General features: G+C 40.8%; 1 protein-coding gene across 1 annotated transcript; it reads right to left on the reverse strand.

Annotated features, from left to right (window-relative positions):
- Positions 1-293: 293 nt before the first annotated feature.
- On the reverse strand, positions 294-26,233 carry LOC111236574 (rhombotin-1). The gene is made up of 4 exons (XM_022765363.1): positions 25,656-26,233; positions 11,291-11,504; positions 2,895-3,020; positions 294-1,434 (listed from the first exon to the last, which is right to left on the reverse strand). Exons 1-4 carry the CDS (start codon positions 25,675-25,677, stop codon positions 1,329-1,331), a joined length of 468 nt encoding a protein of 155 aa, XP_022621084.1. The 5' UTR covers positions 25,678-26,233; the 3' UTR covers positions 294-1,328.
- Between the last annotated feature and the right edge of the window lie 585 nt (positions 26,234-26,818).

Consider the following 26,818-nt stretch of genomic DNA (forward strand, 5'->3'; position numbering starts at 1 on the left):
TTTCTTGCATTTCTTAGTCTATAAAAATCAATCAGATCTTTTGAATATTTTAATGTTTCAGCAAGAAATCACAGGTACACATATAGCTGTTTATCACCTACATCATGTTATTTGCAGCAAATAATCTTCACAGTATTTTTACCCAGTATTATTTTTTTTAATAGTTTTAGTAATATATATCTATGTATATATATATATATATATATATATTAATAGTAGCCAGTGTCAAAGTAAAGTGATTACTTGATTAATTCAAACAACTAAATGTAATAAGCAAAGTCATTGACAGGAATTATCACTTGAAGAATCAGCTGAATATTTGACAGCACCAGACTTGGTATATTGTTGGCTATTGCTGTGTGTATCAGATTAGGACCTCATCAGATAAACAGACAGTGTCACACAACTCCATTAACAGAGTCTTCTGGGAAAAGTACTTTTTAATACAGCTCTGCACCTCTGTCGCTGATGAGTCTGAATGAGTTCAAACTCAATGAGCATTTATTTTCTCTCTAATTTATTTGCTGTTGCATTTCATTTCCAGGCCAATTCACCCTCTCAATCCCTCATAATCAGATGGCAATTAGTGAAGCATGAATCACAGAGAGCAGCTCAGCTCTACTCACTCCCTTTCATGACACCTGCACGTTCACAACAACACAGTTTGGAGAAGCATTCTTTTATTCCAAATAAAATCTTATTTAGTTCATTTTAAACAGCATTTCTAATTCCATCAGAACTCTGCAAAATGTAATAAAACTTGTTTTGTTGCATCATGTTTTAAAGAAGGAGTTCAAATATATGTTTCTCCAGCAAGGCTTTTTATAGCATTGCAGTTTTTGGAGACATGATTACATATCAACACATGGGCCAACCTCCTCCAACAACTTTGGTTTTGGTACAAGAGAAAAAACTCACTATGAACATTTAAGAATCTTTAATTCACACTAGTAATAAAATTGCATTACATTTCATAAAATAAATGTTCCAGTTTATATATACAGAGAAAACAGACTGTACATACCCTCCAATGAACCATTTCTAAAAGGAAAAGAAAACAAACCTGAAATAAACTTCACAAAACATACAAGCAATACAGTGCTCAGCTAAGCAGGCACAACTGTACATCAAAATTTGTAACTGCTCAGTGTTGGGGTGTGGGAGGGGCAAAAAGTTGAACATTTACAATAGAGTCCTTAGGGACTGATAAAGGGGTCTTAAAAAGTATTGCAGGCAAGCAGACAGACGCTTGTCTTTTTCCAAGTGCAGCAGAACATCCATCTCGTGTGTAAAGTGTGGAGCCGATTGTTGCTGCCACGAGGTTCCAACTATTGAACCTGTGTCTCAAAGCTCCCATTCAGCTGGCCCTCCTCATAGTCCATTTGACACAAAATCATGTTGTTTTTAAGGAAAAACTTGTCCCCCACGCAAAACCTGTTGGCAGAGAAATACAAACAAAGGCAAAACTGTTGTTAAAAATACAAAGACGATCACTGTTGGCATTAGGACTAAGTGGTGTATGTGTGTGTGTGTGTGTGTGTGCGTGCGCGCGTGTGTGCGTGTGTGCCTGTGTTGACTGGCTGACTCCACTCTGCTCTGGCAGTGAGAATGTAGCATTTAAGATCAGAAGGTAATGATGATTTTGTTTGATTGCACACATTTGGCTCAAGACGGTTTACCTAACGCACTCTGACACTGTGCCTCGTCAGATTCAAAGCCTGTTTTGATGGTCATCATAAATGTGTGGCTTCAAGTAAATGTTGATTAAAATCCTATCATTTCAAAGCAAGCAGACACGAGCACTGGCGCCCAGTGAAAGGCAGGTCAACTCTCCTCGGCCTGGCAAAAAAGCGCTGGCACCACAAGAGTTTCCAAGGAAACTCCTGCCACAGGGTTAGCTTTTCACACACCAGTTTGGTTCCAGTGCTCGAGAATATTTTTCCTCCAAAGTCTCAGAGTCAATTGAAGAGGGAAAATAACACATAGCAGCCTACCCTACTGATGTTCTTCTCTACGCTGCTGTTTGTTTGTGTGACACAGTGCAGACAGCTTCATAATGTGACTGAAGGGGAGTGAAGATAAGAATATAGCCGAGCATAGCTCGGCTTTAGTAATGTGCCAGACTGGTAAAACAGTCACGGCCATGGCAATACTGTGCCAGATGAGGCCTGGCTTCATGTCTGCCAGCTGAGAAGAGAGACTGCAGTCATAATTCCCTTACAGCAGGTGTTCACTATGGTAACTGAATCTGGCCTGCAGAAGGTTAATGGGCTTGTGCTGTGTGGAAGAACAGGGTCACAGCACCCCTGACAAGCATGCAAAGGACGTTCTGCTCCCAGAGTGGTGCCATTACTGACAGTATATTAATGGGGAAAAGCAATATTTGGGTATGTCATATTCTATGCACATCATAGCATAGGCTTTGTGCTCACCCCAATTTCATAATAGTTTATATCACTACGGAAACACCATTTCACACCTGTGTAGGTCCGTTCTTCCTTATGCAGCAACACACCCCTGGAGGACTTTATTTTTGTAGCTCCTATACCTCATAAGAGCTAATTTTACACCCCTCTGGCTTAAAAGATTTACAGATCTCAACACAAACAAGGACAAGCTGCTGGCAGTGTGTCACAATAGAAAATAATTAGCAGGGCATTACAAATGCAGTGCAGAAATCTTTAGTCTTACCACAGGAAGACAACCACAATCCACTTTTTTTCCTCAGTCTTACAAACTATGGTCTGCAGTGGTGTAATAAGACCAAAAAATTCTGTCGCCCCAGAGAGCTCTTTAACACCTCCTAATATTTAAGCCATTGTCCATTTTAACACTCCATTCATACATTTTTTTAAAAGGCAATGTTGTTGTGTAGTTATGATCCCAATTCTTACCTCTGGTTACAAAGCTGACAGGCAAAACAGTCCAAATGGTAAACATTATCTCTGGCTCTCATCACCATTTCAAAGGCTGGGATCAGTTTACTGCAGGCTGCACAGTTCCCCGTTGTACCAAAGAGCCTGAAAGACAGAGAGCACAGACAGAGATTAACCCACCTTCCCTTTACCTTGATATAATAAAAGAGCAAACAAAAATGTACTGACAGCAAGAACAATGGTAAAAAAAAAAAAAATGCTGCATTGGAAAGGGAAACAGGACAAAATGGAAATACGTTGAATTCAGTGCACAAATCTTTCTTGGCACCCACTTGGTATTTTTTGTTAATGCGAGTTACAAACATAGATCTTAATTCTTGACTAATGATCTAATTAAAATGATCACATGGTTTTAATCTCCTTCTTCAAAGAATTTCTCCCTTGCCCATTGCAAAAGCAATGAAAACAGGTCTGAGGCAAAGCATTTGAGCAGTTGAAAGTTTTCTTCTTTCAAAACTAAAATACTTAATGAGTCTACTGTATCTCCAACCTAAGCCAGCTGGATTTTTACACAAGAGGCTACATCCTATGATGTAGTCATGAGTTCAAAAAGATTTCTGTTACATGGATTCAGGCTCCAATCCCTTCTCTCTCTTTCTCCATCTTCCTTTTTCATTCAAATAGGAGCCTGAGACAATGATGGGAGATGTAACCTTGAAAAGTTAACTAAATGTTTTACGCTGAACATATTCACTGCTCAAACCTCGCTGCTGCTTGTTTAGGCTTATTAGATAAGAGCCAAATGATAAAGGTCACAAACAGAGCACGAAGGCACTGGTGTAGATCTCCTCTCTCCTCAAAGCAAAGGAAACTCAAATGCTTTTCCCAGTCAGATTTACATTTTCATTTTCCAAGCGCCTGCCCCTATGTTTAATTTGGAGATTCTGAAGCACAGATAGATTTATATATTCTGCAGCAGGAAAAGGACCGTTTCACAGCTTTGCAAGAGGGGATAAAGCAACAGCAGATTGCCATTCCAACAGTATGTTAAACACTTTTCCCCAAACTTGTAGGGCTCAGACAGAGGAATCACCGTGTTGATATTCTGCCTCGTTTATGCTAGTCCCATTCAGTTGCTTTCACCTTGTTAAAGAAAACGTCTATCCAGCAGCACTGCTTCTAATTAGGGGCCACTGCCCCAGAGGAGCAGGAGAGACAGAAACAGAGGGAGAAAGGCTGTTATGTTCCATGAGAGGGATTCACAGGGTGTTAAACAGAGACATTGTTACAACTGGTTACTGTTTCAGTGTTAAAAAAAAAAAAAAAAAAAAAAAAGAAAACTGCATGTTCTCATACAGTAGACATCTGCCACCCACAGAGAGCTCTGTAACACAAAGAAGTTGTTTTTTGTTTGTTTTTTGCTTATCCAAAAATCTAAACATTTCTCACACACTCAGTATTGATCCAAAAATGGACCAAATATCAGTGCTACACAAACTGACCCTGTTACCATTCTCATTTGTAAGAGCTCAGTTTCTGTGTACAAAGCACAGGGTTTCTAGGAAGCAAGTTTATATGAAATGAAAGTTAATTCTCTTCCCTTTTGTGTACTATTCACCAAAAACTTCTCTCCTATTGGACACAACCCACAGCCTCACACCTCATGTGTCATCATGACAGTCAAGTGGCAGGGACTGCTCCAGGTTTCAACACACCTGAGCTGTCCTGTACCGAGGGGTCACACGGTGATGTCTTTTTCTCTCCCTCAGGGAACCGAGGCTTTAAAGAAGCATACAGAGACCTGGTCACTTAAAGAGACTGACATGCCCAGACCTGTAACAGCTTGTAGGATTATTCTAACCCATCTCCATTACACCCTGCTGGGCTGTGGACATGGTGCTCACTTGATACATACAGGTTGTGAAAACGCCTGGTGGGGAAGCCCAGCTTGCTATCGACACTAAGTTCTACCTTCATTCAAAGAGGTGTGACATCTCTGCCTAGTTTTTTACCTTTCAGCTCTATGTATGTTCTCTACAAACCGGCAATCCAGATATTGTGGGTATATCCTCTTCTCTGCCTTACTGTGACACACAAAGACTTTTTTTTTTTTTTGAGAGTCTCACCTCTGCAGAGCTGTTTACATATGCAGCCCCAACTACTCTAGGTATGCAGCATTTTAACTTTACTAGCCCAGCAGAAATACAGGGCATTTTGAGTACAGGGTATTTTGATTGACTTAAAAGATTTATTTTATAAAGCCGGGAGAATAAACACAGTACTACTAAATAAAGAAAGAAAATATACCAAAGGCTTTGCTATATTTTCTACGGTTGCTGAGTTGAGTGGGCCCCAGGAAGAGTAGTTTCTACCTTGGTAGTGGCTAATGGGGATACAAATAAATAAATTGAGAAAAAAAAAAAAAATTAAAAACAGATCAAAATTTTCCTACATAAAATTTCTGACTTGTTTTGGGGAAAATTAATTTTACTTTGTTTTTGAGTAAAATTGGTAAAGGGGCACTATACTAGTTTTACTCGCAAACTGAGTAAAATCTATCTCAAGGGCCGAGGTAAAACACTTAATGTTTGCTGAGGTTTTAGTATCTTGAGATACTTGATAGTACTTTGGATTACCTACCCAAACAACCGATGGAAGTGTCCTGCTAATAGCACGAATAAGCTAGGCTCCTTCTAGGTGGAAGTACAGTAAGTTGAATGAAGCTACCATACTGTTGCATGTTAACTGACACTGGTCCCTCTAAATCATGCTGATAGTCTTCAAATCATGAAAGGATCCACTTCTACATCAAAAGAAAAGTTCTATCTTCACCGTAACATGAAGAGCTGAAATGTAAGAAAGTGCATTGGATATGGCTATGTTCCACTCGCACAGTTCTTTAGCCATCAATTGATGTGTCTGGGTTATAACGTGGCATCAACATACGGCTTAATTGAGCTCCTCGTGCTAAGAGGAGATTACAGCCTGAGAGAACTGTTCAAACACATTACACTCTTCTCTTCCTGCTCCTACAAAGCTAAAAGCAACCAGAGTTGAACCACCGCTGCAGCAGTCTCATGAGTAACAGCTGAAGGGCGCTGCATATAGTAAGCAACGAATGTTTCACACCAAAACATGATCAAGAAGCATATTAAAAGGGATTAGATGTCAGCTGAGAGGATGCAACATAATACCACAAAAATGAAGACGTATGCGACGCAAAGTGAAATAGATTTGGCACATTTCTGTCCAGTCAAGCTTTTGAAAGCGAAGCAGGAGCCAGCACATGAATGGACTGACAACGCTCTGATTAGAACATCAGTAGAGCTGACATCATCTTCTCAAGCAGAAGCATCGGGACGGCCAAGTAGCCGAGGAAGATTTTGGTTTACCTGACTGTAAACAAAGATTCTACAAAAAACAAAACGCATACAGTACAGTACGTAGTTTATGTAAAGAGGAGAAAACTATGTTAACTGAGCTGCTGCAGTAATTTTTTTCCCTTTAAACTCGACACGCTTCATAGCACTGAAACAGTGCCTTCAAAGGATTACCTTTGAAAACATGAATTCATTTCATTTACAATAGATTTTTTTTTTTTGTTTGAATAGACTATTTTCTGCAGAATTTCCACGTATTGTTCTGACACATGTCCTGTATTGTAGGAGTGCAGTGGCTCATGCACTTCAATTTCCCTGGTCATTTGGATTAAATAAATCAATATTCTCAAAAGGAAAGTGAAAAAAAAAAATTCAACACTAACACAGTTTTTTTTTTCAGCATTTCTATTTAAATAGAGTGTGAATGGTGAGTTTCTGGAAAATATGAGAATATTCTTCATAGCTTCAGTCCATCAGGGTTTGTCGATCAATCATCAGCACTGTAGCGAGGTTCGAAACACAAAAAGTCTTATTTTAGAATAGACGCTTCTGTGGTTCATTTAAATGGATTAGAGGGTTAGAAGTGCTGATTTGGATTGCTCCCCACAACCTGTAAGACATTCTGGCATGGATTTCTGAACGGGATAATGTCGTATAAAGTGAAAGCAGGCTTGATATTTACTGGATGAGTATGTGTGTTCAGGAACTTTCAAATTTCATCATCTGTGTTCAGATATTATATGACCCCTTTTATTCTACATAATAGTTAGTAGGGCTGCAGCTATAATAGAACCATAGTGGTACAGTAAAAAATGTCAGCCAATAATTTCCCAGAGTATAAGGTGACAACTTGTAATGTTTTTATTTTATCCAACCAACAGTCAGTTAACAGTTAATAGTTGCATTTTATTTTTGTTCAACTTCTTTCCTTTCCAGTTTTCAATCATTAATTTGTGGTAGCTCATTCTGAAGTCTAGAAATAATATTTACAACGTGTATCTTTTTTCTCTTTCCGACAGTCTCCCACACAGTACTCTGGTCTCCTTAAAAGAGCTCTTATTTGGTAGCTAAAAACTTTGTGTGCTGATGCGGGTTGTTGGGAGCAGAGTTGGATGGCAGGAGTGTAAAGAAGCTCAGCTCTCCTTCCTGTGTTATTGAGTTATTACAATGGGTCTTTAGAGAAAAGAGGGCCTTCTTTAGTTCTTTCAACTTGCTGCTTTGCTAACTTCAAACCTTTAAAGCTCCTACTCTGCATCATCTGCCTTTCTGTATTGCTTCCCTCAGATTGGGCTGTGGCTCTTGAAGTTTTTCTACCTGTTCCCTGAGCTCTTTGAGACATCCCTTCCTGCACAGGGTTTGTCAGATTTCATAAAAGGGAAAGCTGTTAATGCATGCATTGCATGTTCTGACCTTCCCCAAAAGTTGTGTCTTTTTGAGAGTGTAAACCTTTCTGTTCAGATCTATCTTGCCCAGAGAGGAAGAGCAACTGTTACGGGAGGAGAGCAGTTGTTTTACTTACTAAAGTCGTAAGGAGAAGACAGATTTGAAAAACAGTCACATCCAGATGGAGCTATCATCTTCCCCCTGCTATTTCGCCGGTTTGTGGATAACTTATAATGTTCATTATCTTTAAAACGTTTTCCTCTTACAGTTAATTATACCCCATTTTGATAAGTGGATGACTATTATGTCCTCTCTAATATATGAAATAGAAGATTAAATGATTTCAGGCTTCAAGTCCTGATGATCACACCATGACTAGATTGTCAACCCTCTGGTGAAGTCGTATGATCCTGGGCCTTGGACATAAAGGAAATGCCTAATTAATCTATTATTCCCGTTTATAATGAAAGTGTGGCCACGTTGCTAAAAAAAAAAAAAAAAACACTCTTGATACAGTGAACTGAACGTCAGAGAGATTAGAAACTGAACTTTTTGTTGGTGCAATGCTTTGGAGGGCAGGGGAGGACATTGGCTGAGGTGTGTGTGCATTTTAGTGTTTGTGTGTGTTGAAGTGTAAGATTCAGGAAAGCGTGAGTGCATTCAATAAGTTGCTAATGCCACTGAAGGACAATCACAGATGGAGCTCCTATAATAATTAATATGAGCATGGCAGGGTTCCAAACCCTGGGAAATAACCAAAGTGTGTTTGATCCACCCGCTTGTCTTTAATGAAGTGCAGGAGGCTAATTCAGTGCACAGATTTAACTTCATTACTGCAGGTGAGAGGAGCCTTCGTCTTAGTACACAGAAAAGAAGGAATGAAAAGGAAACTGGCACCGGATGGAGACTGCATCACCTACTTTCAAATACTCTGGTCTCTCAAACTGCCTCTTCTCTATAAGCAAGGCAAGGTTTTTAATTTGTTCCATAATAGAATTCATCTCAAGCATCTCTAGCCATTAAGTGTTCTGCATTTGTCGCAGGCTGAAGAGCAGGCGAGTGGGATGGATTTCATTAGGCAATCCGGGGCAACAGAGGAGCACAGAAAGCTCTCTCCTCCTCTTTCCTTTTTATTCTTATTTTTGTATTCCTAACTCTTGATTTCATATGTCATTCTCCATTTTTCATCCCTTTTTTGACCTCTACATCTTACTGGTCTAATGTGCGAGAAAGCTTTTCCTTCTCCCTTCACTGTGCCAGTTAGGCACTTATGGCTTGGGGGTTGGGGTTGCTGTCCTTTCAGCAGATGTATTTTACCAAGTGAAACTCTCAGCTTCATCATTTTTGCCTTCTCTTGGTCATTTGCCCATTTATTATTACCTCATCTGCACCATCTGCCCCTTCTGGGGGCAACATCAGGTCTTAGTGGACCTCTCACTGCATCTTAAAAGCATTAACTGTAGGTGGGAACTGATGGATGGTAATGGCCTATCTCTACGTAACGTCCCTAAGCGCCTCTCAAGTGGGCTGTGGGCTTCTTCCAGGTCACAGGAAGAGCTGAGATGAAAGTGAAATGTCATGGAGATCCATGAGTGAGGTAGGATGAAATCCAAGTTGGTAAAGGTTTTCTTTCCTTTAGATTTTTTGTTTGAAAGTATGCTGCTCCTTTTAATCTCCTATCTCAAATTAGAATAATAAACTGATCCAAACCTAAGTGGGTAGCAGTAAGCTGGAGATATCAGTGAGGGAGCTGAGAGACAAGTAGGCAGGAGGAGAATGGAGAAAGGGAAAGGAGGGGTGGGGGGGTGGTAGTGCAGTACAGGGAGTTTTGGGAGGGAGGGGCCTTGGGCAGCGGCATCCCTAAGTCGGCCCCAGAGGGATACCCTCTCAGATAAATGGGAGGACCTCATTGGGAATGTGACTTAACGCCTAGGAAATGGTCATGTTTAATTTAACAAGCAGATGGCAGGGGCATCTGAAGGGGAGGGGGGGGGAGGGGGCGGCAGAGCCAAAGACACTGGTGAACACTGGTGAAGCAACAAGCCTGCCTGGAGGTTTCTCACAGCCTACAGCTCTGGTACAACTGACAGCCAGTCTCTTCCGTGACAGAATTCCCCTGTGCTCATGTAAACACAGAGAAAAGGATGAAAATATGTAAAAAGAACACTGCAACAACAAACACGTTGTAGTTTAAACTTAACGTAGCTCAGTGGACATACATCTTGTCGGTATAAACAAACCTACCAAACAAGTAACATCTTACACTCTAGAAATACTACATTGACAACATGCCGTGCCAGAATTCCGGCGCGGGGCTGGGGCCGTTTTAGATTAAAAAATAAATAACTATGTGTCTATGGAAAATATTCTTGCATATTTTTATATATAAGTATACAGCCTTTTTTAATAAAAAACTTTTTTTTTTCACTTTGGCTCAGCGAAGTGTCAGCTCAATAATGCTCGTGACCGCACTAATTCGGCATTTGTTTGACAACAGTAGTATTACGCCACATATGCTGTTTAGAGACCCACGGAGGAACGAGTGTTTAAAAGTTTGAAAGATAAGCGTATTGGATCGTCTATTCTTTATGGCTTTGAAAGTTGTGCTTGGACTTGGATACAATTACCAGACTATAGTTTCCGACTGAGGAATGGGTGAGTAGATAATGCATTTTTCTTCCATTTGGACTTTTCAAGTTAACGTGAGGATTCGCATTCAGAATCGATTAGATTTGGTGTTCTTGTCTTTCTGAAACAGGTCGCGATATTCGCCACAGCCGTCACCCATCTGGCTTGTAGCCTACAGCTAGCCCCTGAACACATTTCAAGTACAGAAGATTTCCTTGCTTTACGCCCTGTGACAAACATAAAAAACATAGTGGTTCATGTAACATTTAATAAGATGAATCAATTATGGTGGTGGTGGCTGTTTGACTGGGTTTCTAATGATGGGTTTCTATTTTTGTAGATGCTATTGATGAGATAAATTAATCCACTTTATAGGTGTAATTTACAGTCTTTTCTAAGTTGTCTCATTGTGACAGCATGTGTCTATTAATGCTATAAAATTGATAGTTCTATAAAAGATTGGTAGAAATCAATTAGTAGCACCAGTTAGAAACACATTACTATTACAGATTTTTTTCTATTGGAGATGACAACCAAGTGTAACCCACTGCTTACTTTTGAAGTCTGAATGCATCTTGTCTTGTGGATGCAGTGATGTGGGAATTTTTGTAAGTTATACAGTATACAGTATTGATCATCAATTTTGTTTTTACAAATAAGGAGATGTGCTGCTCCAAAAATGCCCCTAATATCTTTTTTTTTTTTTCTGCCTATGCAAAATGTTTGCGTTCAAGCATCCCAGAACAACATTACCTTCTGCTGGATGCATGCTCAAAAAGAATATGACAGCAAACCACTACACATTGGCTTTTGCTGAGATATAATTACAACATAGAGGAATCTTTGAGATTTAAATTGATTTAGATTTCTGTGTCACAGGAAACACACACTGAGAAACCAAAGCAAACGCTATTAGGAGGATACAAACACCTTTTGTGATCCCATCATGTCACAGCTCTTGGAATGGCATGGCTTTTGTGTTTGTTGTGAGTGGAGAAAGGTGATTTTGTGTGTCTTTCTTGCCTCAGGTAGTCCCTGCGACAGAGGATGAGGTTGGCTTTCGTATAGAGGGTGGAGCCCACCTCCCCCAGGCGGCAGTCACAGCAGGCACATTTGAGACAGTCCTCATGCCAGTATTTGTCCAGGGCCTTGAGCAGGTAGCGGTCTTTAATCTTGCGATTGCAGCCAGCACACCCCTTCTGTTTCCCTTTGGGCTGGACGGAGAGCATCGGCACACCTGTAGTGATAAGGAGACAAACAGCCATGCGTGATTTACGGCCCAGGAACACGAGTGACTTTTCATGTTCTCTTTTTGATAAGCCGGCTGCTTCTCGAGGCGTCTAAGCCTGGCCTTGCGCACGGCCACAGCGCACTGCCTACCTGCTTCATATGCATTAAAGAAAACATTCTTCCATGTAGATAGGCACACAGGTCACATTGGACTACAAAGCTCTGACTTACTTGTTCCACTAAGAACATGCTGTAATACAAAAGTTACATGATCACTTGCAGCAGGCTTCAGAGGAGGGGGTATGTCTTGTATATTCTGAGGATAAAAGACAATGTTTATTTTGCTTTCTGCGGTATTTACAGCGAGCTGTGTCGTATGTTAGTTACCTACCATTTCATCAAAGCCCATTTCACTCAACTGTCCACAGCTGTAAAAGCTCCTCATGGGCTTTGTTTGGTATAGATTAACATTAACCTTTTAAAAAGCCTCTGACCACAAAAACGTTGCTACCAGACCCCAGTGAGATATGTTATGGCCTAAGTGCCTTTTAGCATACACTCACTCGCTGTGTTTCATACACACACACACACACACACACACACACACACACACACACACACACACACACACATACACTACACACACACACAGGGACAGAAACAGGTTCACACACACACACACTTGCGCACACAAACCACAAACACACACCCAGTGTTCCCTACTCAGAGCATTACAGCCTTTCCTCCTTTTACACTTATCTGTACTCATGTGTCTGCAACGAGCGAGCCTAAGTTACCAAACTCGCAAATTGCCCTGCTGTCACGCAGGTCCCCTTTAAGTGCGCCTTTTAGCCTCCTAAAGGACAAATAAAGTCCATTTAATAACTGCACTAAACACTAATAGTCTATGTGTGGTTGACATTTGTGTTTGGACTAAAAGCCCCCCTCAGGCCACTGCTGGTACAGAGGCAGGGGCGTGCAGCTCCCCTCTGTAGCACTAACAGGTCTGCCACAGCTGAAAGCACAAGACAACAGCTCTTAAGACACTCTCTCACACACTGAGCTATTGATCTGTCTAAAAGAACACACAGTGGACGCCACTTGCCACTCTACTTTCAAAACACATTTCTCTCTCTCTCTTTAAAAAAAAAAAAAAAAAGACTGGACACTGCATCATGGGGGGTTAGGCCAGCATTTGTATGTGTGGGTATCTCTAAAGGCCCATTTTTTGACATATGTATACTGAGTTATGTATGAAATGTCACAGTTTTACTGTTGTACTTTAGAGATGTGCACGGGTACATTTTGTCTAGACCAAAGAAAGTTTTTATGTTCATTTCTTTAGAGGTATGCACAATTGTAATGTTAAGTGTGAATGGGGTCATTCTGTAGTCAGATCTGCTGCTTAACTGTAACTTCTGTGGTTTTCTCAGTGATAAACACAACCTCAGCTGGTAACAAGGACTGCTTCACTCTGTGCACTGTTTTTCTCGGCTAAGCCTGTCAAGTTCGTTCTCTTTCATAAAAACCTTATACCACTTTTCAAAGGACTTCTTTGGAATAGAAAAGCATATTTTTTTTTGTCTCTCTCACATGAACACACACACACACACACACACACACACACACACACACACACACACACACATACACATACACACACACACACATCTGCACACATCTTAACACATAAATGGTCTCACAAAGTACCTTATTGGATCCAGATTTGCTCTGCAATTTTTGGCCATCCACACATCAATAATGCTATGAATGTAATATAATTAGCATTTCCCCTTTTAAAAAAGAGGTGAAAGAAATAGGAGAGCTTGTTAGTCAAATTTATGGCTTTGGTTTATATGTCAGTAAGTGCTCCGGTGGTGTTGAGCCGTCTTATTTCTTTATCAGAAGTGGAAAGGAGAGGCTAATTGGTCCAGTGCTGGTGATGGGAGCCATCAATTAGTGTTCTGCCTGCCCTCCAGCTCCCTCCCCTCCCTCCCTCCTCAAAACAGGCCCCTTGAAGCTGGCACATTAGGATCACAAAACCTGCTATAAATACCAATGTTCAGTGTAAATGAAGCCAAAAAGCTTCAAATTCAAGCCACACTGGATAAGGGCGGACTCTTCTACCTGCATTTCATGGCTTGTTAGGGGAGCTCTCTGCAGGTATGCCAACAGTTCTCGCCTGACAGGTTTCTACAGAACTAAAAACAGTCTTAATGAGGAGAGGGAAAATGCCTGCGTGTCTGTGTGTGTGTGTGTGTGTGTGTGTGTGTCTGTGTACACGTGTGTGAGTGTGTGCTCTTGTGCAAAGAAAAAGAAAAGAGTTGCTGCAATTCCCTTGGGGATCACAAAAATCTTTAATTTGCCTTTTATGACACCTAATTAGTTATTCTACTCAAAATCTTTGCTTTAAATAAGAGAACTAATTACACAAAAAGGTCGTTCCTCCACCTCCAGAGAACTACTCCTAATTGGTTGAGACCACCACCCGCCACACACTCATACAACATATCACGTGTGTGTTTTACATCACATTTGAGAAGGCCAATGCTTAACCTACCCTGGAATTACTGTATGCTGCTCACCCTCTCTATTGGCTGCACTGTTTGGTTAAAAACCCTGCTCAGCATCATCAAAGCTACAACACTCTCTGTGTCTTAGTGCGACTTAGTCTGACATTCATGTCTTCATGCATAGGCCCTGGTCCTTCAGGCCTGACTGTAAGAGAGATGTCTCAATGGAGGAATGCCTAATGTCTGCCAGTACTCACATTCAACTGATGCCTCTTTCTTGAAGCCATTGCAGGGAACAAACATGGGTTTGATGTCATGTACCAAAGCAGCCTCTGGAAAACAGCTTTAATAGTAGTGTAGCAAACACTAGCTCAAACCTACTAAACAAAGAGCAGTGACAGAAAAAAAAATGAGTGTGTAAAGTAAATGTCTTTTCAATTCCCATAATGCCATGAGACATTTTCTTGCACCTGTCACCACTCCCGGCGCTCTGTGAAACTGTGGTGTACAACAGAACCTCCCATGCTTGCCACCTCCCAGAAAGAAAAGCTGCATTATGAAAGGAAGCTGCAGACTAGGAGGCAGCCTCCACTTAATCCAATCCATTTAACAGATACAAGTGCCACTGACCTTCCAGTGTCATTTGATGTCACCAAAAGCATGCCTCTCCACATCACAATTCATTCTCCAACAAGGGATGCATTTTACCCCTCAAAGTGGAGAGACAGCACTTGCCCTGCCAAATATCCTTCCTGAGAGGGAATTTAATTTGCCATTAGTACTGTGTGTAAAGGCCTGTCATCTCTCCCTTCTTCCATCCATCTACTTTCTTTAAGATTGTATCTTTCAAGAATATGTACAGTTAGTTTTTCTCTGCCCAAGCAGTCTGTCAGAGCATGTATTTTCCATTATAGAGATAGCATCCGATTTCTATGTTACCCCATTTAGACTTCCGTTTTACAGCTATCAAAAAAATCACATCAGTCTGCTAACCTTTTTGATATATTTAAGGTTTTAAAAGAAAATACAGTGTTTGGAGGCACTCAAGGAAATGTTTGAAAGTATAAAAATACAATCATCACATTTCCGCAGACCAGACAGGAGTGTGTGAAAAGAAAGCTGATTTGCACCAAACCCAATTTTCCCACCATTATCAGTAAAATCTTTGATTAACAAGAAAAAATGAAAACAAGTGTGCAGGTGCTTTGATATTAAGCTGCGTACAGTAATGTATACAGGTTTCCTCTGAATCCTTCATTGGCCATTATGTGTCATTTCAGGTGACGAAAAAGTCGATTGGTTAATGCCTTCGGAGAAAAAATGCTAATAATTATAATGGCATCATTTTTCTAAATTTGACACTATGTCTACTTCTACCAGCAAACTTTTGGTTGAAAAGTGACAAAAATGATTGTTAGATTATCAAAATTGTTGCTGATTACTCTTCTGGTGATTGCTAATTGATTAGTCGAGTAATCGTTGCAGCTCTACCCATCACAAAGGTGAGAGTCTAAGGTGTCGTCTTCAAATTGCTTGTGTGTGGCCAACAGTAAAAGCCAACCAAAGATATTCAGTTTACAATGACGTAAAACAAAAAGCGGCAAAAGCAAAAGCTGACATTTGCAAAATTGGAACCAGTAATTGTTTGCTTTATCAATGACTGAACTGATTAATCGATTATCAAGATGGTTCCCAAATAATTCTAATGTTGATCAACTAATTGATTTATCAACTTACTGTTTCAGTTCTAGTTTCATGTGCAACAGAATTGTAAGTATATTGACTCAAAGATTCCTGGTAACCTTCACTATGCTACTACACACATGGTCTCAATGGAGCAGACACTCAACTTTACAGTTACATCTGATTCTGTGCTTTGTCAAACATATTTTGATCAATAAAAGCACTGACACCATGGTGTGATGCAGACTTTGCTGGTTGATGGGGAGGTAAAGGATCTTGATGAGAATCACTTCCTGACACATGGGGAGGGAGGTGGGCTTTCAAGGCGGTGGAAGCTGACCCTGGGTGGGCCTCCTCTCAGGGGCCCCTATAATTCCAGCTCCCAGCTGCAACAAATAAGAGTGTTAGCCACCAGCGTGGTGAATACACAGACTGGGATGCTGAGGGAAATTAGATACTACATTACCACACGATTGTATTTAGCTGGAACAAGTGCATTTGTCATCGTCATCATCGCCACCACCATCATCTGTTTATGCAAAGCACTCCTGCACAAGACATCAACCAGACGTTAATGCGTTAATGGCCTACGATGAATCCATAAACTGCTGCGTTATTATATTATATTATATTATATTATATTATTCCTCCTCTTTCTGGTATGAGACAAAATCAGTGAGAAGAAGTAGTAGTAGAAATAGTGTAAAATAGTAAAAACTGAAAATGACTGTGTTGCTACTGAATTATACAAACTCTAGAAGCTACAGGGGCTGATTTCAACTCCACTCTTTTATGTTTTTGCCAGCACTGTAAATGCTGTGGCCATGGCAATCCCAAATAAAATTTGACCCCGGGCCAAGGTGTCTGCCACCAGGGTTAATAGGGATCTCATGCAGATGTCCTGCCATTGTGTGCATGAATCAGCCCCTTTCATTCAGCTTCCGTCATTGCTGTAATTGAGCCCATAGACACGTTTCTCTATTGCCAAGGCAAAATACAAGACATCTGGTAATAATATCAGCTGGAATACACATGCCAGTTGAAAGCAGACTGATGAGTGTATTCTGAATGATAAGCACAATAAAGGCCACTGATTCACTGACTGATTCATGTTCCTATCCTTCGTTGGAGCATATGCAAGGAGTGAAAGAAAAGATATGCATGAAGACACAAACACACCCTCAGAGAGAAACACACAGACACACTCTTTCTCAAATTAGGTAGTTTCTTACAAGGCCCAAGTCAATATTACATTTCATACTGACTGTGTTTTTTTCTTATAGTTCGCTGTAAGAGGCTTCTATGTTACTGTACGGCATGCACGACATTTCCAGATGGTTGTGTATGAATGCTGGGGTCTGTGAGGTGATTTCTGGGACTGTATGCATGCTATGATTATGACATAATTAACACCCACAGTATTTGGGAGGGAGAGCAGACAGGGGTGGTGCGAATGAGGAGGGGACTGTTCATTAACAAGATGCACTCTCTCAAACTTTGCAGCTTGCTGTGGCTAATAAGCCCCGGTGAAACGGAGCCCAGCCGTCCCTTGCATTGACCCTGGCACTGCCCGGGATAAGGGAGGGTTTTGTCTCCTGGAATAATTGCTCTTTTCACATGTTACAAGTGTCCTGACCCCCACGGTCGGCAGCCACTTTCCCTACCATAATTACTCCTGATCCGCTCCAAATGAGTCAGCCGCATTAGGGCCGCAATAACACTGGCCCAGCTTCAAGCGCGGCATGGGGAGTCTCAGCAGAGCAGCCTGGAACAGGACTGCCTTTTCTCCCAGCCCACGGTCATTTCCATCACGTCAGAGGTGCATTTCTTACACTTGAAGTCAGCACGAAGGCCCTGGGCCCTTTTCTGAGGCTTACAGAAGGCATTGTTAACTCCTGGTGCTCACTACTCACTGTGGTTTGGCTGCAGACTCCATCCCAATTAACGGAAAACTTCATTAGGGTGTTTTTTCCACACTTTTCAGCCCCCTATTATTTTTAATTTATTCACATGGGGTTAATTAAAAGAAATGTATCACAGCGATATGCAACAGCTTTCTAATTAAATTCATTGCTGCTTTTTTTTTTCAAGACATGAAACTGGCAGAGTTTCCAAATTATTACAGAAGGCGACTTGTTCCAACACTTGGTTGCTCAGTAGTAGGGTGAGATTAGAGCTCTGCTAGGTAAACTGTCAACAGCAGAAAAGGAGTGAGAGATGGTGCAAGAAAATGAGAGTGAGGGAATAAGATGAATGAGGAAGAGGAGAAAAAGACACAAATATTCATGGTTTTTATCATGCAGGGTTACCCCAAATAAACCCATGAGGACTATTTAAGAGGGAGGACTGTCAGAGTGTTGGCAGAGCAATGAGAGGATTTGGTATTGCAACTGGCCAATGAAATGTGGACGTATTGTCCGGCTTTGTCTGTTGGTCTGAGGTTTGGAGCTCCCGCAACCTGCCATTTTACCATTTTTCATTGACGTCTATGTAATGTATCCTCATCTTCAATGCTCATACAGTCAGTATGAGATCAGAGATTTTTTTCTCGAGTCTGCATTTGACATTAAATAAAGGAAAAATCTGTCTATTCTCAAACCATATTCTTTTAAACTTTGATAGAAGAGACAATCTTATCTGCCACTTCAGGATTCCTGGCAGGAAAAAAAAAAAATCAAACCATTAGACCTGTCGCAGACACTTTCCGCCATCCGGAACAGAATAATGCACAAACACTTTTTAGTCCACATTAAAAATGCATTTGGAGAGGAATAAATGTAGCCCTCTAAAGTTTGTGTCACTCATGAGGTCAGGACGTGATGTACAAAATCCTCCCCACTCCCCAGCAATTACAGCACACTTATTATTTCAAAGGATATGCCAGGAGACAGGTGTGCCATTCAGGGTCCTCAATGTGTCAAAAATGGAGGGGAAGAAGGAACACCATACTGCGGTGCACTGTGTGAGGCTCTTTAATCTTGAATAATGCAAATTCCCCACAGGGGGCAGTTATTTGGCAGCACAGGCCTCTAATGTCATTCAAACACCCACTCCCACACCTGATGGGGTAAATAATGAGGGAAGTTGGATGGGTGCACAGTTAGGGAAGAGGTCTTCATGAAGATTGTGTGATGTCATGTGGGACGGTAAACTAAGCTGCCTCATGTAGTATAGCCTATCCCAAAGCGCGCAAGAGAGGAACAGCGGAGATGACGCTGGCCGATGTTTGATGAGGAAGATGGCTTTCCTTTTAATGAATTCCTTTTAATACTTTTATGTTACCTCATAATATAACGACTGACCCTATTTCCTCAAGGAGTAATTCTTGCTACTGGCTAAAATGAAATGGCAATTCAACTAGAGACGACAGGTCAAATGACATGAAATAAAATGAAATGAAAAGAGATGTGATTGGAAATGGGGGTGGAGTGGGGTGAGGGTCTAAGGTCTGAGAAACAAGTTGAAGTTAGCGCTGAGTTCACTGGGAATGTGTGTGGCTGTTTGCAGTCGCAAACATCATAGTTAAGCAATGATTAAATCAACGACTTCAATATCCAAAACCTAATCTACCAGCTTTAAGAAGCAAAGAACTACCCCCTTCAATCACAGACTTTAATTAGCTATTTACGATTTGATTTAGAGAAGGTCATCCAATAAGAGATTAGTTCTCAGCAAGATGGATCTTATTTAAGAGAAGGCACCCCAGGCCTTTCTATTTACCAACAAGATAGCTGTAATATCTTAAGAGAGGGTGAAGCCTCCATCCTTCTTTTCTCTGGATTCTTGCACTAAAAAGCAGCTGAGGAAACTTAATTTAGTTGTTTTTAACCTAAATAAATTCGCATGACATTTTGTTTTTGCCAAAAATCACCAAAGTAAAGATCATTTTAAGTTGGATTAGAGATACGTACTGTACTTAAATGTGTGTGAAAACAGAAAAATTGGAACTTATAGGCTCATGAAACACTACTTTTGCAGTAAGCGCAAAAGAATTTATGGGTTAACTGCTGTAAAGAGCACTTCTGTTGTTACACTGAAGAGCATCTTCATCCTACTGTGAAGGCAGATAAGAGGAAGGCAAAAAGTGAGAAAGAAAACCCATAACATGTCTTGGCCTAAGATTACACAAGAATCAGTAAGTTCTCACTTAAGGCCAAAGCTACACTCAACCTGCAGAAAATTGAACAGAGCAATGGGAGTACAATAGAGTGAAACAAGACTGAATGTGTAAAAGCCCCACTAGCAGCCCCTAGAGGCTGTGCCTCTCCTTACACCCCACAAGAACAAAGTGTCTTTCACTAACCAACCAGCACTGCCATCCTCAGAGCCTCACACTCTCACAGGCAGGGCCAAAAACGAATGAAAATACACCAAGAATGATCAGGGCTTTGGCAGATGGGAAACATGGCATCGACAAGGGTTCCTTTGGCGCTGTGTTGTGTACGTTATAGAGAGAATACAACAGGCCAGTTGAAATAGAATAGAAATAAATGACTTCTCCAAAAACTATATTAGTACAATAAGACAGTATTGTGTTTCTGCAGGTGCTACTCAAACCAACCACCTGCTTCACAACTTCCACGCACATGGATGTATGTGCAAATTGTCACCTACTGTTCTCAGATGTGTGAAAAGTACAGACTTTGAAAAGTAACATCAGTCCACATGTCAGTCTCTCAACAGGGATTTCCACAAGAAGCTGATCAAATCCTGTAATTTTTACTGTATGTACTTTTACCCCAGTCAAGACACCGCAACCCCCCCCCCCCCCAAAGACACACGTTTTACCAGCAGTTTCCTACTCACTACCAGAACAACACTTGCATGTGACACACACAGAGACATACACACTTGAACAAGGCTGGTAAATGGCTTATTATTGTACTGGTATTGGTGTATATGTCGGCTGACGGGTAACAAGAAATTTCAGTACAAACATGCCAAAGTAGTTTTGAGGTTGTTTAGAACCACTGTCACCGTTACACAGCTTGTCCACCAGAGAGCGCTGACAGGTTTATTTTTCAACTGTAAAATGTCCCACTCAGTGTACATCTTGGTCACATTTCTGAAAAAAAAAAAATCGTGGCAATTCGTATCATGTTAGGTGTTAATGTTTTTTTATTTAATTACTATCCGTCGATATATCAAATCATATTTTTCTAAGCTCCCAAAATATCGATATCGGTATTGGCTTTAAAAGTCCAGTATTTCTCTGGCTATAACACAAACATACATACATACATACATGTATAGAGCATTGCCTTTTATGTTTATAACACAGAATGAAAAATAGTAGATGTTTCTTTTTTTTAAGATACTAATGCATTAAGATACATTAGTGCAATTATGATTTGAGATTCAGTTGACACGAATAAAGCATAGTAATCTATACTAATCAAATAAACATATAAACATTCATGTTTACTATAAAATCCTTCTGCCACTGAAATGAATGAAAAACATGAGGGTGCTGTGTAGCATAGTCTGAATTTGTGAAACACTTTTCTCATAATACACATTATTTTGCATAAAATCATGTATTTTGAATATCTTGAGCATTACATTAGCCCAGGCAGTGTTAGTTTTGATGTCCACTGAGAATTGTCTGGACAAAGTGATTATGTTGCCAACAGGTGACCTGCAGGTACAATATTACAGTTTTTCCTCGCTAAAATGGACATTTGTGCACGTTGGCACTTTCACTCGGCTGCTAAAGAACCACAGTTGGTGACGTTGTAGTTTTAACATCTGCTCCTCTCAAGAACTTTACTGCATATCATTCCTCTTTCCCATCTCTCCTGTCTTCCTTTACTAAGCCTATGATGACAGAATAAAGGAGAAAAGCAAAGAATAAGCTTTACACAGTGCATGAGAATGCCAAGCAAGTCAGAACAGAGAGCGCACAATAGGTAAACAGGTGAATAAATAACTTTGTGTGAAAAAAACTGGTGAGATGTTGCGGGAAGTGTGCACGTGTGTTTGTCGAAGCATCAGTGTATGGATACTTTTTTTTCCCCTCACATCAACAAGAGTGTAGTCAACAGGAGCTTGAGAGAGTCAGCTTTGCAGTGACAAGTGGCAGTGAGGCCTGCTTCCAACAGGTTCAAGCAGGGATCGTCCGTTCCCTGTGATGCATGTGGCAGCCGGATCTTGTTGTGAAAAATATGTATGATAACATGGCAAGCATGTGGCCTCTGGCAATAATAAAAGGGATGCTCTTACAGCTCAAGAGTGCATAATTGAGTTTGTGTGCCACACTGAGTTCAGCCATCTACATCGAAGGCAGGTGGGTGCGCTCACTAACACGTGTCTCTTAAGTCTCAGTTCAGTCCCTTTGAATTCCGCTTAGATTATGGAAAATGATACACATCTCCCGCACTTGTGGATGTGAAATGATCAGGATTGATAGGGATCTAGAGGTTTAGTGGTGACAGACGAAATTGTCTCCAATGAGAATTCTGCATTTGTAAGATCAGAAAGAGATTAGACAGAATTAAACACTCAACTGAAAATGGCATAAATGTGATTTTGTGTTAATTTTTTTCCCTGAGTTTTCACTTAGATGAAAAATCAGCTTGGGTATAATATGGATGGACAAAACACTGAGGATGCAAATTACATTATGTGTCAACGCAGAATAAATGTGATTATCACACCTATATCAGGCAGGCGCATGCTGCATGTTTTGATACCATTTTGTCATGTGTATGCTAATGAAAAAGGACCTTTTTTATGCATTAATTGGGTGCGGTGCAATTTAAATCACACAACTGTCTCCTGACAATTGTTTAAAACAAAATTGGAAAAGTACAGCTCAGGCAATGCAGGTGCCTGAAATAAAGCCTTATAAAAAAATAAAAAAAAAAGATAAGTGACTTAAGAAATATCAAACGAAGCAATGTGTTTGTAATATTGTTCAGGGCCCAGAGCACAAAAACCAGACGTAATTTCAATATTTGAAATGGGCAAGTTTAATTTTGAAGTAAGAGCAAACCAATAAGCTGAGAAAATAGCAAATACAGGGGAGCAAATTGCATTCCCTTGTAAAAGTGAAAAGACTTAAGGAACATATAAAAGTAATCTCCAACTGGAAATTAGAAATCAACCCTCAGAAACCAAATAACAGAAAAGAAATATTACTGTCCACTTTCTAAATCAATATAACATTGCTACAAGACAGTATTACCATGGTAACACCGGTAAAGAATGAAGCAATTCTTATTATTTCAAAATAAAAATCGGAGCCTGAAGCCCAAGTTTTATTACAGCAGCCGACAGATCACCAGTCTGTTTTCATCTGAAGCATTGCCTTTCAATCACATGCTTTATGAATGTACAAATTTCACTGGACAGGATGATAACAGGGTCGTAAATTAACAAGCAAAGGTAACCAGAAATTTATCAGTAGCTGGAGGATTTCTCTTCTGCTTGGGTCTCTAAAGAGTATACTGTAGTTGTGTTAATGTTCAGCAAAAATATGCCTTCAGTGTGGAGCCACTTTCTTCTCCTGCAGTTGGTACGAAGGAGGAGAGAAAATGGCTGAGTTGCATTTTCCCCTCAAATTAGACGCAAATTGGAACCTTCATATCGTAGGATGAAATAAAATGTTGACACAGAATATTTTGGTACATGTGTTGCTATTCATTACTTACTATGACCTGCACATTAGGTCATTTCACAGAGCAGTGGCTGTATTCCTTTTACAGTCCTCCTCCGTGCTAACAGACTCAGTGCTTCACCAGATAGTGCATATTATGAGTTAATGACTGCATCATCTGAGGAAATGGTGATAACTTACGATTAATATGTAACTTCTGACGGACAAGGTAGCTACAAACAACATGAAACTAACAGAATTATTTGTAGTTTGAGCCTAATAAGTTAATATGAAAGTTACTAAGACTAATGTTTGACTCTTAATAGGCTGATTCAGTGGGAAATGATTATTAACTGGCAGATTTTCTCAATGGAACTAAGATAAGGGGGCACAAAGATTCATTTCTGGTTATTGCTTATGTGGCACAAATTGTTTCAGACTTCTCTAAGAGAAGTCAGAGTTCAAAAACAGTCTGCCAAACGAGCAGCAGCATTACTTTGTTGCCAACTAGCATCGCAGCCTTTGAACGCAAGACTAGACACACTGATGATGTTTTATAGGACACATAAGGACTGAAATATGAACACTTAAGCAGCACGCACAAACACATACAGGCATAATAGGGAATCAATCAAGAGAAACAGAGAGTAATCATACACATACACTCATGTGGCCACCCAAAACACCAGCCCACACCTCCCTCTCCACATACGCACACATTTACTTGTGCAGGCACTAAGTGGATACATTAGACAAGAAGGTTGAATTGACAAGCCTATAACTTTAGAGCCAATAAACGCTAAGAGGCACCACAGTGAAAGAGACCGGATTCAAGCAGCTCTGTTGACAACCTGGCCAAAATGCTGGAGCTGCTGGTCGGGCCCAGCAAATAAAGGGTGAAGCTTTTAGGCAATGAGCAGCAGGTGATCTCAGCTTTTCTGCAAGTCCTAATGCTCCTAAAAGCCACTCTCCCTGGTTCTGTAATTGGGCATCAGTAGTTAATGTAGTATTGACTGCATTACATGCTCCTGTGCATCCTTTCCCACTAATGCCATTTGCATCACCTTGTACATTTACCATATTGCTTAGCCAATAACTGTTAAAAGCAATCTGAATCATGAATCATATAGGGAACTTTTAGCTAGACAGACATCCAAAGGAGACAATTTACAGTTGAGTTAATTTGGGTACATTAGCAGCACAACATGGATTCAGCCAGACAGACCAATTTATGTCTCTGCCCCAATCCTTTTATTGGTTTTTAGATGTGTAAGTGAAAGGATGCTCTGCTAAGAGATATGAAACATCCATTTTCAAACATAAATAATGGCTTACAGATGCATCCATCACTTTTAGACAGAGGGGAGCCCTGCATAAACTCAAATGTGCAAAAGGAATATACAGTACTTTGAGAAGTAACACACAAAAAAGGGTTTTATGGTTAGTGGAGGTTGTCATTGTGCATGTCACCGGATGGTCTAAATTGTCACCAAAACAACCCTCAAAATACTATCAATGAAGTGTCAGAAGAGAGGAAACATGGGAATAACTTTGTTTCAGGTCACATGAAGAGATTAGTGCTGTGTACAGTCTCCCTTTGAGTATTATGGTAATGTTGTATAAATGTATTTAAATGCATATACACTGAGCACCATTTAGACCTGAATGTGATAAATGCTCGGCACATCTCAACATCAGTTTAATCCAAAATGGGACTTCATTAGAGGCGAGTTTGATTTAAATTAAAATTAATTAGATTGCCTCACCCATTAACCTAAATACATTGAAATAGATAAGTAATGCAAGTAGGCCTGTTTGGATGGAAAGTGAGTGAACGTTGCACGGCCCTATCCATAATTTGCAATCAAGTTAAAAGCACTCTGCTGTCATCTCCCATCCCGTGGTGATGTCAAAGGCTGCCTCGCGAACTTCACAGACGCAAAAAGCACTTAGAGGAGGAAAGAAAAAGAGGAGCCACATGCACTGCAGCGTCTGTGGAGTATCCTCAAACTCTGGGTTACACATCAAAAAAAAGAAAAAAAGGAAAAAAAAAAAGGCTACACAAAAATCTGCTCCAAATAAACACGCAACTCCTCCAAACTAAACTGCAGTTTGGCAGGGGAAGGCTATTTTGTGTTAAGTGCAGCCCAACTTCATGGTACAGAAAGCAGCCACAGTATTCAGGTTTCTTGGCGAAAAACACGGAGCCTGTCGTGATTAAATGGGTTTGAAAAAGCCAATACAAAGCGGAGGCTGCGGGTGCGCAGGGTCCGGGGCGACGGGAAACACTTAACGTGTAAAATGTCAGTAGTTTGCCGTGTTACTCCCCAGGTTATAGCATCCTACGATCGGAGATGTTACTCACCCTCTTCCTTGTCCAACACCATCGTCCTGAGGAACGAGGAGTCCTTCCCCGGGCGATCCGTCCTCGGCTCCAGCAGGCTGCACCGCTCGGTCTGCTCACAGCTTCTCCTGGAAATGGCTTTGAAACGCGCGGCTGACTAGACTAAGCCTCGATAAACCAAAACCCTGGAAAGATGAATTACCGTCTGCACGTTTTTTTTTCACCCTCTCCTATCAATAATAATTCATACACGGAATACGGTGATATACGCGGCGAGATCCCCGTATCCGGACTGAACTGTAATGCAAATAAATAGCGTCAAACAGCGTTGGTTGCTTTTGATAAATTCCATGCGAATAAAAAAGGCAAAACAATGAAAAGCGATATAAATCTAGTGTCGGCTATCTGTAACTGTGCACACACGGACGGATCAGACGCTCAGACTGAACGGCTGAGCTCTCCTCGCTGTTAATATCCTCTCTTTCTCGTTCTCATTTGCTCCGAAACGGCAACTATATTCAAACAAATCCAATTGCAAATCTGACAACTGCTAAAAGCAAACTCACGCCGCCTCTCTCCCAGTTTATGTGCCGCGCTCGCCTCTGCTGCTACTGAATAAATGCGCGCAGTTTCCAGAGACCCTCGGATTCCCCTGTTAATTAAATCAATTCATTATGCTCAGATCTGATTAGCAGCCCTTCCCCCCTCTTTGAATCAATTATTCAATACACAAACATAATTGCTTGTGCCAGAGGTGTCTAAGTATTAGCTTATTTAACTCCAAGGACACTAATTACCCCTAGGGCAAGGGAACTTTTCTCATTAATTCTGACAAAACACAAAAGCACAGCTAAGGGAAAGTGTGTGTGTGTGTGTGTGTGTGTGTGTGTGTGTGTGTGTGTGTGTGTGTGTGTGTGTGTGTGTGTGTGTGTGTGTGTGTGACTGGTCTGCCTGCCAGTCTGAATGTGCGTGATAGAGAGAGAGAGAGGGAGAGAGAGAAAGAGCAGGAGCAGAAGAGAGCGCGCATGCACGTAAGGTTGCATTGATGCACGTGCACACGCACACGGAGGAGAGAGAGAGAGAGGGAGAGAGAGAGACATTGAGAGAGAGAGCGATGCTGCTCCATCAGTGCCTGGTACAGTTGGAGTAAACATAAAATCCGCTTATTGTGTTTCTTCTCCTTA

Source organism: Seriola dumerili, unplaced genomic scaffold, assembly GCF_002260705.1.
Source record: "Seriola dumerili isolate Sdu_G_001 unplaced genomic scaffold, Sdu_1.0 BDQW01000674.1, whole genome shotgun sequence".
Lineage (NCBI taxonomy): Eukaryota > Metazoa > Chordata > Actinopteri > Carangiformes > Carangidae > Seriola > Seriola dumerili.

Bases quoted from the DNA above. Each gene is read 5' to 3' on its own strand.
- LOC111236574 (XM_022765363.1), bottom strand. From the start codon at position 25,677: ATGGTGTTGGACAAGGAAGAGG. The intron at 3,021-11,290 runs GCAAGAAAGACA...TCTGTCTTTCAG, and splicing joins TGTCGCAGGGACTACCTGAG to GCTCTTTGGTACAACGGGGA. The intron at 1,435-2,894 runs GTAAGAATTGGG...CTCTGCCAACAG, and splicing joins TGTCAGCTTTGTAACCAGAG to GTTTTGCGTGGGGGACAAGT.